Source organism: Balaenoptera borealis (genome assembly GCF_965194805.1).
Source record: "Balaenoptera borealis genome assembly, chromosome: 18".
NCBI lineage: Eukaryota > Metazoa > Chordata > Mammalia > Artiodactyla > Balaenopteridae > Balaenoptera > Balaenoptera borealis.
This window is the reverse complement of record NC_138877.1, coordinates 71,128,286-71,142,437: the sequence shown is the minus strand read 5'-3', so window position 1 is coordinate 71,142,437 and position 14,152 is coordinate 71,128,286. Positions and strand designations below refer to the sequence as shown.

The window sequence follows — 14,152 nt, the reverse complement described above, 5'->3', positions numbered from 1 at the left end:
GGGCCCTGCTGACCTTTGGGCTGGATGGTTCTTTGCTGGGGGCAGTGGAGGGAGGCTGTCCTGTGTAGAACGTCTGGCAACATCCCCGCCTCTCTGTACCAGCACCCTCCCCCAGCGGTGACAAGCAAAAATTGCCAGATTGTCTCCAAATAGCCAAACAGCCCTGGGAGGAGGGCAGGATTCCCCCTTGTTGAGGACCACCAGCCGAGAGAGCCGGAAGAAAGCCCGGTGATCCCGCGGAGTCCACGCTGATGGGGAAGTGCAGAGTGGAGGCATGTACGCAGCGTTCTCCTTGACCCTGCATAAACCTTTATCCAATCTTGCATCCTCTGACTCCAAATCTGGCCCACTTTCCCTCCTGCTAGGCTCCCCGAGACCAGTTGCTCCATTGCTCGGCTTGTTACAAAATTCTTTCCTGTTGCACCCGAATCTTCCTCCTGGGGACTTACTTCATCAGCGTGTCCTGCGGGGCCAGGCGGGAGGCTAATCCCTCCTCATGAACTGGCACTTCAACTATGGGAAGACAACCCCCACGTCCCCTGCCCTATGATGGACACTACCGCGCGCCCGTGCTACAGACACGCCGGGAACAGCTGTCAGGCGGGGAGTGCAAAGTCCTAGACGCTTTCTCCGATCTTGAACAAGAACTTCCAGGAGCCCAGAGTCTATGTACTTTAAAGCTTGCAGTTAACTCTGAGGTACCCTGACCACAGCACAGTGTTTAGGACCCTCAGACTAACTTATTCCAGCTCCGGGCAGTAGAGTTCTGATTTGTTTCCTAAAGCAGCTACCGAAAAGATGGTTTTTGAAGAAAGTATTGAAAAGAAACTCTTAAAATAATGGACTAGTCCATACTAGGTCAGAGAGATACATATTTCTATCTCCAGTTTCATTTTCAGTCAAATAGTTTTGATAAGGTTTATACAAAAAAGCCCAGAAGTTGACACCCAAAAATGTTGGTTCAGTTTCCTTCCCCAGATAGAGGGATTAAAGGAGATTCAAAACATTTTTCTTCTTTGTTCTTTTCTTCATTTTAAGGCGTGTAGAATAAACGTGTGTGTGTGTAAATATATATATATATATATATACATATATTCGTATAAATTGCGATCAGTTTTTGAGTTATTTATTAAGTTGTAATGATGACCATCTTTTTGCTGTTTCTTATAGGGGTGATGACACCTGGTGGAAATAAGTCACAGAAGAGCAGGATCAGTCACAGGTCTGGACCATCTGGGGAATAAGAAAGTGTTCGAATGACAGGCTTGGAAAAGACTGCAGGTCACCTCCCTTCATTTACGGGAGTGAGAAAGAAGATAGTCATGGGGCCACAGCATGTCCAGATGAAGATCCCGAGTTAAAAGAAAGGGACTAAAGAAAAAAAAAGTGACAGCAGAGAACAGACTTCCAAAGTTGAGTAAAAAACTAAATAAAAATAGGCTCGTGTCGACTCGAGCTAAAGCACTCACTTGCTCACCGGGTAAGCGCAGTCCCTCATAAATGTGAAGGATTATTCAATTCTCATTTGCCTAAGGCTTTAATTTACATGCCCTATATTCTATTTTAAGGGTTTCCAGTCTTCCCAAATGAGCACATGATTTTCTTCCTTCCTTTTTAACTGCCCCTTATTCAAAGAAATTATTGACAACGGCTGGCTTTTTTCTGGGAAGAGTTTTCTGATTTCCTGTTCACTGTTGCCCCAACTAACTTTACCCCTTAGGCAACTTTAAGCCTTTGACTCACATCCCTTCTTGTGGATAGATGTTCTCTCGCCCTGCTCTCAGTAGAGTCTTAACGTTCTTTCTGGCTGCTGGAATCAGGATCCAGGACAGAGCCCACGTCAGTCGTGCCCCTCCCTTCAGCCACAGGAGTTGGGCTGATGGGCACCCAGCTTGCAGGTTTGTACAAAACTCCACCTGTGCACCCGCCCACTCCTTTTTAAAATGAAACGTGAGTCTACATTTCAAACCGCATCACAGCCACTGGATACCACAGAGGACAGCCTCTATTCTGCTGGAACGATTTTCTGGATCTTTTGAGAGTGATTCCATTTCATGTTGAAAGAAGTGTGTGTGTGTGTGTGTGTGTGTGTGTGTGTGTGTGTGTGTAAGACAGAAAATTGAGAACTGAGAAAGGGATAGAGAGAAAGAGAGAGAGTAATTCTAGCAAAGTAATGTGTATGGGTACTGGTGGGTAATGCTACCCTAAATAACTTGGACTTCCACTGGCTGGCTTTTGTTCATAAAATGCTAATCCTCTCAGGTGCAGACCTATATAAAACATTGGGGATTAAAGTCTGCACAGAAATCTCAAACCTCTTCTGCTGCATAAGGTAAAGATATGTTTAAACTAACCGTTCGAAGTTATTTTGAGGGTACTAACAAGGGGTCCTTTTCAGAACTTCCCAATTCTTTATTAAATACTAACATATGATATAGATCATATGATGCGTTGAGCTACTAATGAACACTAGGTAGATTACTGTAGTTATTTTCTAGGTTGCTTTTTGGGGAAAGAATTAATGTCTCACGTCAACTATAACGATGGGGGAGGGGAGTCATTTCATTTCACAAGGAAAAATACTACCTGTTATTGGAGGGAAAACAGGTCTCCTTTTCTTGCATGCAAAATGAAGAAATGTCTAACTTTAATGCACAGAGTCCCGCGGTGCTGGGTGGGTGTCCTGTAAGGAGTGCTGTCTTGCCTGACTACTCTCTGGCTTTGGAGATGAGAATAACAGTTAATACTGTTTGCGCAAGAGGCTTTGCACAGGTTATCTCACTTAATTCCTACGACCGTCATGTGAGGTCAGAATCACCATTATCCACAATTTCAACAAAATTAGCGCGTGGCAGAGCCAGCATTCAAATGCAGGGCCCTTCACCGCAGCGCTGAGACTCTTCCCTGGAGATGCTCTGGGTACTCACCAATAACCAGTCAGCTGTCTTTTAGGGGAACAATTAACCTCCTGGAGTCCGGGGCAAGTTGATGAGAAGGAGCAAGTAAGTATCTGCAAGAGAAAAAAAAACTTCCTGAGTTGAAGAATTGGGGTAAATATTTGACTGTTTGGTTCTAGAGCCGGTGAAAATGCTAAATTACCTTCACAGGAACCTCACTGATTTGAAATCCTGTTGCACATTAATGTGAGGGGCACACAACCCCTCCAGGTGTGGAATAGTTAGTAATGCTGTGGCTGGTTGCCGTCCCCAGCTGGCCAAAACAATATGATGGGGCAACTCTGGTATATAAAAACAAATTAGGAAAACGATTTACATTTTGTAAAAAAAAAAAAAAAAGACTAGAAAACGTCACTGTGACAACTAAGCATTATGAGTAATTTCAGGGCAAACTCAGCCAGAAAACCCACCGCTGAAGCAAGGCAACTCAAGCCGTGTCCCACCTCATGGCCAAGAATATAGATCCTGCAGCTGGACCTCCTGGATTTGACTCCTGGCCCTGCCCCTGGCCGGCTGCGTGCTCCTGGGCTGCTTTTGAATCTCTCTGTGCCTGAATTTCTCTCATCTGAGAGGAGGCATAATAATAGCATCCACTTCATAGGGTTTGTTGTGAGGATTAGATGAATCAATTCGCTAAAAGCACAAGAACGGTGCTTGGCAAAAACACGCCAAGTCCCGCAGCGATGTCACGTGTTCTTATTTGGATGCTGATCAATGATCCCAACAGCCAGGTCCTCTTTTCTTAATCAGGAGAGTCTTCCTGAGCTGCACTAATGACTTTGGCTCCCCCGTTTCTTGCCCACAGCCCTAGGAGGCAGGTAGATGTCAGCCTTCCCTTTTCTGCTGATGAGGAAACGGTGTGCAGGGGATTAAGTGAGTTGCCAAGAGCAAGAGTGGGGAGCCAACCAGCCTCCTGGCTCTCAGCCCCCAGCGCTTTCTACTACCTTGCGCTAAAGCCTCCGATGAGGAGGGAGCAGCTCCGCATCTGGGGCAAATCCTCGATGCCATTAACCCTGGATCCACAAGGTACCCTTAAAGACGTGTACGGCTGGATCAGACCTTCTTCATCAAGATTCAGTTCCAAAAGCTCTTAGGAATACACCCTAGACTGCAGCAAGGCAGCACCTGTCTGGCTACAGTGGCCCTGCTTTTGCGTTTCTCCAGGCGATGGAAAGGCGGGGTGATGTTTCACGGTCTCCTTCCACTTTGCTCTGCAAAACCAGGATGGCAGCGCCCAGGGCGGCTGCTCTCCCCACCCCACCCCGCCCCGCCCCGGGGAACTAAGCTGAAATGCAGGTGTTCTTTCCGGCCCAGCAGATGCTAAGGCGATAAGCTGCACCTTGCAGAGGCTCTGGGCGAGTCAGACCCGGAGGAGCGCTCAGTCCAGGCCAGCTCTCTCCTCCCTGGCGGCTCCGGGATGGATGCGTGTCTGCGCTCAGGACAGCAGCCCCAGTCCCTGGACGAGGCACCGAGACCCCCGGATGAGGAGGGTCTACAGACAGACGGCAGCAGCGGACCCCCGGGAGGTAACCTCCTTCCTCAGCTCCACATCTTCTCCCCTCTTTTCCTGGGGATGGCGTTTTGCAGTGAACCTCAGGCACAAGAATATCCATTTCCTTTTAACCCTAGATCTTTTTCTTATCATGATGCTTAGTAGAAAAATGCCTTTATGCAAGCAGAAGCATGACACTAAACGTAACCCCTATGTTTTTATTATTTACCTATCAAAGACCAAAACTTTGTTTTATCCAAATCTGAGAGAGTTAGATTTTTGTAACAAGAACTTTTAAAAAAAGAAATGAAATCTACATTCCTTCCTGCTTTTCGCCAAAATGTATTCCTGGGAGCTGTGTCCTTCGGTGGATCAGTGTAAAGTCAAGTGTACTTTCCCATTATGACAACAGAACCCTTTAGTGTTGCTTTTCTGGGCAGGGAATCAGTAGTAAATAAATAACAGACATAACAAATAATGTCATAAGAGCCAAGATATAACATTCAAAACATTTACAGTCAACAGTGAAAAATTATGTCCCAACTCTGTAAAACCAGGATGGTATTCATTTTTACTAAACTGTTTACATAAAAATGCAACTCTGCCTATCCTGAAAATCTGATGTCTCTAAAACTGTCAGACGAGCATAGATGCAATAATTGAAAATCATGCGCAATCAACATAAATTTCTTTTATCTTTGTAGCATGGAAAATGGTCTTATGGAGAATATTTATATGCCCATGTTTCTTTACAATGTTGATCCAGAAAGTACAACCATTAGCTTATGATCTGTCATCTTGTGAAAGGATGAGCCACTTAAAATCAGCACATAGACTTTTCCTACAGTCTTGAGAGAAAAGTTAGCCTTCAGCCGGTTATTTGTGGGAGGAGAGGAGGAAGGAACTGTCTGGGTGATATCGAGGGGACGGAAGCTGGCAGGAGGTGGCCTGGGTCCCTGACGGTCTGGCTGCTCCAGTGATGACAGGCTCAGAGGTAAAGAGGGCACCCGGTACCCACTCCTCATACCAGATGGCCTGTACCAGCGCCTGCATTTCAGGACATCTGCGAGCTGATTGTTAGACATGGCCATTGTTAAAATTTAAGTCATGTAAACGTACAATGAAATGGATTATGTAAAAGGTAAAGGAATATGAAAAAACTTGGGTAATAAATACTCACGTCTCATCAGGAATTATTTTCCTACATTTTACGATGACCTGTGCCCTTGAGGCTGTGGAGGGAGGTCGTATCCGTGTGGTAGAAATGCCTGTGATGCTGAACTGCTTCACCTCTTTCCCAGGGATGGCCACTGTGGGAGCGTCGTCACCATGGTGACGGCCAAACCCTACACGTCAGTGCTTCCTCACCGCCCCCAGGCTGCTTGTTAAACGTTTCTGGGCACAAGATGGTCTGTTCCTCTGCCTTCTTATTTTCTCTGAAACAGAACTCAGAGTCAGCCTCTCAGCCTATGGGAGAAGCTGGGTCCTCTTTGTTAAGTGATAAATTTCAGGTTCATGTTTTTAGATGTTGGTAGTTGCCCTTGTAAGACATGGGTGAGGACCAAAGGTCCTCTCCTCTCCCCACAGCCTCTCCTGGGGCACATGACAGGGAAGGATGACATCTCAGGACTGACTTGGCCACTATTCATCAGCAGGTTCTTGCAAGCTCAGGGAAGTCCTGGGTTTCTGGAAGCTCGCCTTTGTGGTCAGGACAGAGAATTCTCCTTCCAGGAGATCAGAACCCACGGCCGAGAGCTGCAGGCGTCATTGTGCTAATTTACAAACTGGTCATTTGGCCCACACTGTGGTCAAAGACCATTTGGACACTTTTTTGTAAAATGCAACACAAATGAATCTCTGGAAGAACAACATGAAAAGAAGTACAAAGACATACACAATACAAGCTTTGGTTTTTCGTAATCAGATTCAACAGATATGGTCAAGTTGTTGTAAATGTTTCTAAGTGTTCACTGCACATTTCTGGACTCTTCTGGCTGTGACCCTGTTACAAAGCGTTTGCAGAGCCGTGGCACAGAACCGTCTAGTGCGGGTGGAAACCAGTGAAACCTGAACTCTGAGGGGTGGACCCCTGATTAGGCTTCTTCAAAGGCCCCCTACCCCTCACCCTGCCCTCACCCTGCCCTCACCCTCCTCTACCTCCTTGAGCGTATGTTTCTGGTTAGAGACCTTCAGATGCGCACTGAGCGCTCCTTCCCGCTATTCCATCCCTGGTTACACGTCCGCAGGTAGAGCTCAGGCAGCCGAGGCTGGTCTCATGCAAGTTCCCCCCCAGACTCCTCGCTGCCCGTGCCTCTCACCGAGGGTCCCAGCAGCCCCCCGTCTTCTGCGCACGACCCCTCCGAGGGTGCTCAGCACCCTCATTCTGACCTTATTACTCGCTGTTCTTTTTACGCTGAAACCCCCTGCGAAACCTTTGACATTCTGGGCTTCCATGATGTCAGCCCCGATCAGGTGCTCTTTTCCGCTCATTTTATATGACATCTGAGAGCTGCCTGAGTGGGTCATGAGCGTAAAGGAGTATTTCAGGAAGAGTAATTTAATAGCTGGAGCTCATCTGACAACCTCCCCCAGGACTGCGGAGCTGGCTCGTCTTGGGGTGACCTGTACCTTTTGAGGAGCAGTTGTAGAAGGACTTAAGGAACACGTTCCAGCCAACATGCGGGAATGTCGCATCACTTCAAGACCCAAAAATAGTCAGGTCCACGCTTGCCTCGGTCCTCCTTATGCAGATGGCTCATTCGTGCCATTCTGTCCGGTGGCCTAGCTTCCTCCTCTCACCAAAACAGAGGGAGGGACGGATCGACACCGCACTGTCTTCTCCTAAATCGAGGGAAGGGCCCAGGGCATCCTTGGGCATTTTGTCATATGATAAAAATGTCTCATAGAAATGTGAAGTCCCTGTCACCCCATATCATTCAGTTTGTGCTAGTTTGCAGCCGTTGTCACTGATAGCACTCGCCCCTCTGCTTCTGGAAGATTGCTCAGTCTCTTCCCATCTGACTAATTGTACCGAGTGTAGATTTGCACTGGATCAGCAAATCATGAAACCGATTTAATTTTCTGTCCCACAGATTCTAACAAGATAGAACCATCGCCTCAAAGCCTCCAGAAATTTGTTCCTATGAATTACGCCAGCTACACCCAGGAGTACTATCAGTTTGCAGGCAAGAAGATTGTCATTCAAGAATCGATCGAGAGTTACGGAGCGGTGGTGTGGCCAGGGGTGAGGGAGCTGTCACACTGGGGTGTCGGGGATCCTGGGGATGAGAACAGCGATTTTGTACAACTGTGGTGCCTTGGACGACTTGCCATGTGCTCTAACGTCCTGTGCTTCTCAAACTGAGGGTCCATGGATGCCCCCCCAGGGCTGTTGCTGGTGTACCTAGATGCTGCAGAAACACGGCATCTTTCCTAAACACAACGATTTTCCTCTATGCCATGTTTCTTGAAACATTATTTTTTCACATTAACATAAACTTGAGTATATTGGGAAGTAGGATGAAAAATCCATATGAATTGTTAAAAACTCAGAAGAAAAGTCTGTAGAGTTTAGATTTCGTAGCGGCCACCTTTGGGCCTCTCCCACAGACCATCGGGTATCCACTCGCCTTTTACATTGTGGCTAGTCCAGTGGAGACGCTTAGGAAATGGTGCTTCATCTCATGCTCTCCCTGCAACAGTCCCCAGAGGATGGAGCTGAAACAGGGGCAAACACTGAATTCAGAGCCAGAAAACCTGCTATGTTCTGGCTGAGTGCACTGTTTCCCCTGGCGGGGCGCGGTGCAGAACCAGGCTGGGACGACGGACCTCGGAGGCCAGCGCCTTCGTTCTTTCCACTGCAGAGGTTCTCAGCCTGTGCTTAGAGAGGCTGCAGGTCAGAACTGCTCCACTGTTAGCTTAGATGGGAATCCTTCTGGGTTCTTGTTAAATGCAGACTCTGATCCAGGAGGTCGGGCTGGGGGAGGTGGACCGGGGCTGCATTTCTGACCCACTCCCGGGCGACGCAGACCTGCTGGTCCACTGCGTGGCTGTGATCAGAGGTTCCTTGGAGCGCCCTTTGCAGTCTGGGTACCAGCGATGGGGGAGATGGAGGGGGGGAGCAGGGGAGGGACAGCCAAGGGCTCCAGGCTCTTAGAGCTCCCCCCTCACTGACCCCAGCCAAGGAAGCTTGATTTTTACCCCTTATGCTTAATATAAGTATGATTTCCTTCAGCTAAATGTTTTTCTTTGGCTTAACAAGTTTGAAACCACCAAGCGACTCCACAGCTTTGTAATATAGTTGGCAAACAGACACCCAGAGCTGGGTGATCAGAAATCAGGAGTGGAAAAAGACGATTTGTCCACTGGACTGTTTTATTCTTAATAAGGCCTCAGCCTTCCGTGCACCAAACCCTGGCCCTTCTCGGGACCTCAGTTTCCTGAAGGCTGCAGAAGAAGGATCTGTATCGTGTGGGGAAGCACCCTTTCCTTGTATGACTTCAAGAGCAGCTGTGAGAGATGACTTTTCGGAGTTTGCTAATAGGACTAAGAAGCGGGGGAGTGTTTGCTGAAAGGTGTAGCTGTTCCCGAGGGAAGATCCGTCCCCAGATGGCACCCACCGGGCCAGCCTGTCACAGGGCAGGGCCCTTCGGGAAGGACGCCTACAGCCACCCCTTCAGGAACTCCTCAGAGCACACGTCTTGGTGGCTCTGGGTGACACTCTTCCAAATATTGAAACCCCACACAGTGAATAATGCTCCTTTCTCCTCAAGAACCAAAGAAGGCCTCTCCTCAAAATTGCCGCCCCCAGCTGCAGAGCTCCTTGCCACGGCTGGATGCTGGTGTCACCTCGCACCTGTGCCGTCCCGCCTGTCCCCCCCCCCACCACTCATCCTCCAGCGCCCAGGGCCCCTTGACGCCCCTCACCTCCCTACCGTGCCATTGGGAATTGGTTTCCGTCCTCCCCCCACCCCCGTCCCTGGCCCCCGACTCCCTTGAGAGGAGCCTAGGAGGAAAGGGAGGGACCCAGGGGCTTGGGGCTGCCACCAACCCTGGCGCAGGCCACCGTGAGCGCGGCATGTCTTGCCCCCTACAGCAGCCTGGGCCCCAGACGGAAAGTGAGTCATAAGGAGCCCAGAGCGTCTGCAGGAAGACAAGGGCTAGAAGTGTGTGCAAACGAGAGCGTTCACGTTGCCTTTTCAGCGCAGGATTCGCACTCCCAGCTCCGGCAACGCCCTCGCGCCTACGTACCTCTCCCCAGTCTCCCCCGTCCGCGACATCACCAACCGACGCCCATTGGCTCACACGGGAAGGGACCTTGATCTTCTGTATAGAAATCGATCTAAATTTATTCATTTTTTTTTTTTACTGTGTAAAGGATGTAACCTCCTTGCTGCTACCCCCCAAAGTGTGGTCCGTGGCTTGTTAGAAACGCAGCCTTGAGCCCCGTCAGCCCCACTACACGCGGCCGGGCGTCTTTCTCCAGGCCCCCGGTGACCTGCGTGTGCGCTAGAGTTTGGGAAGCACTGCCCGGCCAGTCGAGTGTTTCTTAGATGAACTGCTTTAAAAGAAAAATTCCTACGCAGTTGCTCAGTGCAGCAGGCAAAGTCCAGAGCAACCTGAACGTCGGTGGAGTCAGGAGGCAGGGGATGGCGCCGCTCACAGCACAAGTCTTACAGCAGGTGGAGGCCTGACACGACTTAAGCAGAGCGAGGGCTTGCTGCCCTGCGGCCCCTCGTCTCCTGGTTCTGGAAGAGCCGAGCTGACCTTCCTGTTCCTGGAGGCTGGTCAAGAGTCTTCTGGTACAGGCGCTTTCACAAGTCTGTGTCTCTCGTTCCTCTGAGGCATGTTACAGCCTTCATATTCCAGAGGTCAAAACACGCCGTTGCACGTATATTTTGATTCTTGCGAGCCCCCAGTAAGCTGAAACTGTTAACATGTCTTTTGAGTATTTAACTTGCGGTGGGGAACAGGGTCCCCGGTTTCCAGTGTCCAGGTGACAACTGTGAATGTTTTTCAGGCCATGGCTTTGTGCCAGTATTTGGAGGAACACGCAGAGGAACTCAGTCTCCAAGGTGCTAAGACGCTCGAAATCGGTGCTGGACCAGGCCTCGTTTCCATCGTGGCCAGTATTCTAGGTTTGTCTGTCTATTCTCGGCCTTGTTTCAAAAGACGGTTGCGGTGACAACAGTGATAATAACCACTTACTACTGTGGGACGGGCTGTGGTTTAGGTGCTTGGCCATGATGGCGCTCCCTGAATCTGCCCAGATGTCCAGGCTAGAAGGACTACTGTTATCCCCAGAGATAAGATAACTGTGCCTTAGAGGCTAACTCGTCCAATCCATTGATTGTTACCACGTGAGAAAGTTGAAATTCTGAAGGTGTGACTCTTGAATTCCTGTTGTAAACAGCTATGTTATGCTGTCTCCTGCTTTTCAGTGCAACTATTATCAACTAATGTTTTGGAAAAAACGAAAAATAAGTGAGTCAATCCGAGGTGAAGGCAGATTTATACCCAAAATGCCAGTTGTGAGTCCTGGGAGCTGGGCAAGAGGCGGGTATGTCTGGCCTACTTCAGCCTACACTATTACAGGTCTTCTTCTATCAAAACCAATCTGGAATTATGATTTTGTGAACCTTTATCGCTAGCATTAAAATGCCTAAAAATTAATTTAATGCATTTAGTAGGGGCGAGAGTCATTCAAAATAGATCATCCCTTAGGAAAGAAAACTAGGTGCTGACACCTCACGTAAGAGAAAACCAAAATCTTCAGATAAAGACAGTTTGGGAAGGAAAACCATTATAAATGATGACAGTAATCAAACGCTAAGAATCCTGGTATGTTTAGTTAATTATTTCGAAATCTCTCAAAACTGCACTGCCGTTTAACTTAGTTTCTTAAAAGACGGGAATGTTATTCTATTTCAATGGTTCTTAACCAAAGGTGATTTTTGCCCCATGAAGGACATTTGGCAGTCTCGGGGGACATTTTTCATGGGCACGACTTGGGGTTTGGGTGGGGAGGTGCTACTTGCATCTCGGGGATGGAGACCAGGGACCCTGCTAAACATCTCACAGGGCACAGGGCAGGGCCCCCCAGGAGAATTATCCAGCCCATATGTCCACAGGGCCGAGGTGAGAAGCCCAGTTCCATCTCCCCCCCTGAGAGCATGTGTACCCTGTGGCTGCCCAAATGTTCCAGGTAATGCGTACAAGTTTCCTCTTTCTCTCTTAGGAGCTCAAGTCACAGCAACGGATTTGCCTGACGTCCTAGGGAACCTTCAATACAACCTTTCAAGGAACACACTAAACCATACAGCACATCTGCCTGAAGTGAAAGAGCTGGTGTGGGGAGAGGGCCTGGAACAGAACTTCCCCAAGTCCACGTGTTACTATGATTACTTGCTGGCTTCTGACGTGGTCTACCACCATTACTTCCTGGACAAGCTGCTCGCTACCATGGCATACCTTTGCCAGCCGGGAACCGTGTTGCTTTGGGCTAACAAGTTCAGGTTCACCACCGATTATGAATTTTTAGATAAATTCAAGCAGGTTTTTGACACAACACTCTTGGCTGAATTTCAAGAGTCATCAATCAAACTTTTTAAAGGAGTGCTAAAATGGGACTAAATTCAACAAGATGCCTTTCGAAACATTAGTGTGTCTTTTGAACAGTGTTAGAAATCTTATAAGATTGCAAAGGTAGTGCACGGAAACAACTTGTATAACTAGAATAAACACAATATTACAGCAACTCTCCAAAGCAACCAGTTTAGGATTACCTGCTTCATCTAAATATACACAAATAACATGAAAACATGAAAGTAGCTTTGTTGGCTTCCGAGAGTCTCAATTAAGTGTTTAATAAATTTTACACAAATAAATTAACAAACAAGTGGATTTCCCCTCGTTATTTCTGCTGGAAAGCATGGTCTTAAACCTGTCAATATACTTTTGTCACTTGCTTTTTGAAAATGAGCTTGACAGGGTCAGTGTATCCTAATCTGAAGAGTCTACTTTGTACAGACTTTAACTGTAGCAAAGGGAGAGGGTAAAGAGTAATGGAAAACAGTTCTAGGCTTTACACTGATTAAAACTGAAAAATACGGAAACAGTGCTGGAATGAGAAAATGGATGTCATCTCAGGGGCCCACAACTAGTGCTGAGCACACACTCTGCACCATCCCTAGTGCTTCTTTCACAAGTTATTTATTTGTATCCAGCTCTTTCCGTTGTTTTCAGTGGTGTGGTGCAGACATTGGTCACCATTACCTGAAGTAGGAAAACTGTCCCGACTTTTAAAAGAATTTGAAAAAGAATAGATACATGTATAACTGAATCACTTTGCTGTACACCTGAAACTATCACAACACTGGCAATCAACTCTACTCCAGTATATAATAAAAAGTTAAAGAAAAAAAAAGAATCCACTTTATAATATAAAAATAAATAAATAAAGAGCCATTTTGTCTCCTGTTATCAATCACACAGAAACGTCATAGTTTTGCCGGGGATGGCTTCTCCTGGAACGTTATGTGTCGGCATGGAGGCACAGAATAATCTAGCCTGAACGCAGGGCTGACAAGGCAGCTTGGCGTCACCGCCCCAGACGCCGGTATCACCCACCACGGGTACCACTGATGGACCAACCTTTCTAGGAATCACTGTTCAAAGCAGACTTTGCCAGTCTGTGGCTGTCTCTCTAAATTCCACAGCAAACTTAATAATCTTCATTCTAAAATTTCATTATCTGAGAAAGACTTACACCCCACTGAAAGAGAGAAGTAGTAATTACGGATAGAAAAGTCCTTGTTACAACAGAGAGCCGGATGTGGCTCATAGATTTAAAAAATAAAGAAAAAAATTTGCCTGTGAACTTTCACGATGTACTGCACGTCCTATTAAAAAGCGCCATTATTCACCACCTCCCCCTGCAGACGTGTACCTCACTCGACTGCTTCTCACTACCAGTCAGGACTGTGAGAGTACGTCCAAAACCCACCATGAACTTCTCCTTCCACATTAAAAAATATAGCGAAAAGACCAAAAGCCGAAGAATAAAGTGAGAAATTAGGGAACTCTGCAACAAAGGTGATTTTCATGTAAAAATAAGTCATATTTGAAGGATACCAGAATTTATTGTATCTTGACATAACTCAGAAGGTAGTACTTCAAAATCAATCTATTACTAGGAAGTTTCTAACCTTAAAATTACACTAAAATTGGATACTAAAGGCATGTTCTAAAAAAAGGTGTGATGTCAGTGAAACTGGTAGAACCTTTTGTCAGTGAAAAAGCACCTCCGAAAATTCTCTCCTCCGTTAAAGTCATGAGAAAACTGACAAAAATTCTCAGAAGCACGTAGCAATCTTAACCAAAGGCATGTAGCAACAGGAAGCATGTTCACTCAGAACGGCTGAACCTCACTTAAGAGAGCAACGTGCTTTGTGATGTTTTCGATGGCCCTGTCCCCGTCCCATCTCCTGCTCCACGGCAGCCTTGAAAACCAGCAGGCTGGCAGTCCCTGGAGACTGTTCCCCAGGAAACACCACGGGCGAGGCCGTCTTTGACTGGACTCAGATCTCTCGCAGGCCGAGAAGCCTTTTCCCAGGGGTTTGTCTACATGATTCCAGGCAACTGTACAATTTTGTGGCTGCCTTAGATGATGGCTAACCGTTGGGACTAATTAAAAAGCTTAAAG

At 47.4% G+C, this 14,152-nt stretch overlaps 2 protein-coding genes across 6 annotated transcripts in view; one reads left to right on the top strand and one right to left on the bottom strand.

Moving 5' to 3' along the window:
* LOC309616027 (uncharacterized protein) overlaps positions 1-10,461 on the bottom strand; it is a 75,814-nt gene extending 65,353 nt beyond the window's left edge. For 2 of the 4 annotated variants that reach the window (XM_082366198.1, XM_082366201.1), the window contains exons 1-2: positions 3,100-4,155; positions 2,928-3,010 (exon numbers count right to left, since the gene is read on the bottom strand). Coding sequence is in view for 1 of the 4 variants with exons in the window: in XM_082366200.1 (XP_082222326.1) it covers positions 2,928-3,010; positions 9,700-9,804 (188 nt within the window). In the remaining 3 variants the exon portion in view is untranslated. Of the gene's footprint in view, positions 1-2,927; positions 3,011-3,099; positions 4,156-9,699 lie in introns of those variants that run through there. The other 2 variants (XM_082366199.1, XM_082366200.1) reach the window with 2 other exon arrangements.
* METTL21C (methyltransferase 21C, AARS1 lysine) lies at positions 2,247-13,223 on the top strand. 2 transcript variants are annotated; one of them, XM_082366180.1, is made up of 5 exons: positions 2,247-2,332; positions 4,275-4,483; positions 7,542-7,693; positions 10,469-10,586; positions 11,687-13,222. In XM_082366180.1, the coding sequence occupies exons 2-5, from the start codon at positions 4,375-4,377 to the stop codon at positions 12,079-12,081; spliced, it is 774 nt and encodes a 257-aa protein (XP_082222306.1). In that variant the 5' UTR covers positions 2,247-2,332; positions 4,275-4,374; the 3' UTR covers positions 12,082-13,222. The 2 variants fall into 2 exon arrangements, with proteins under 2 accessions (XP_082222306.1, XP_082222307.1); XM_082366181.1 differs by lacking the exon at positions 2,247-2,332 and having other exon boundaries at positions 4,282-4,483; positions 11,687-13,223.
* Positions 13,224-14,152: the final 929 nt, after the last annotated feature.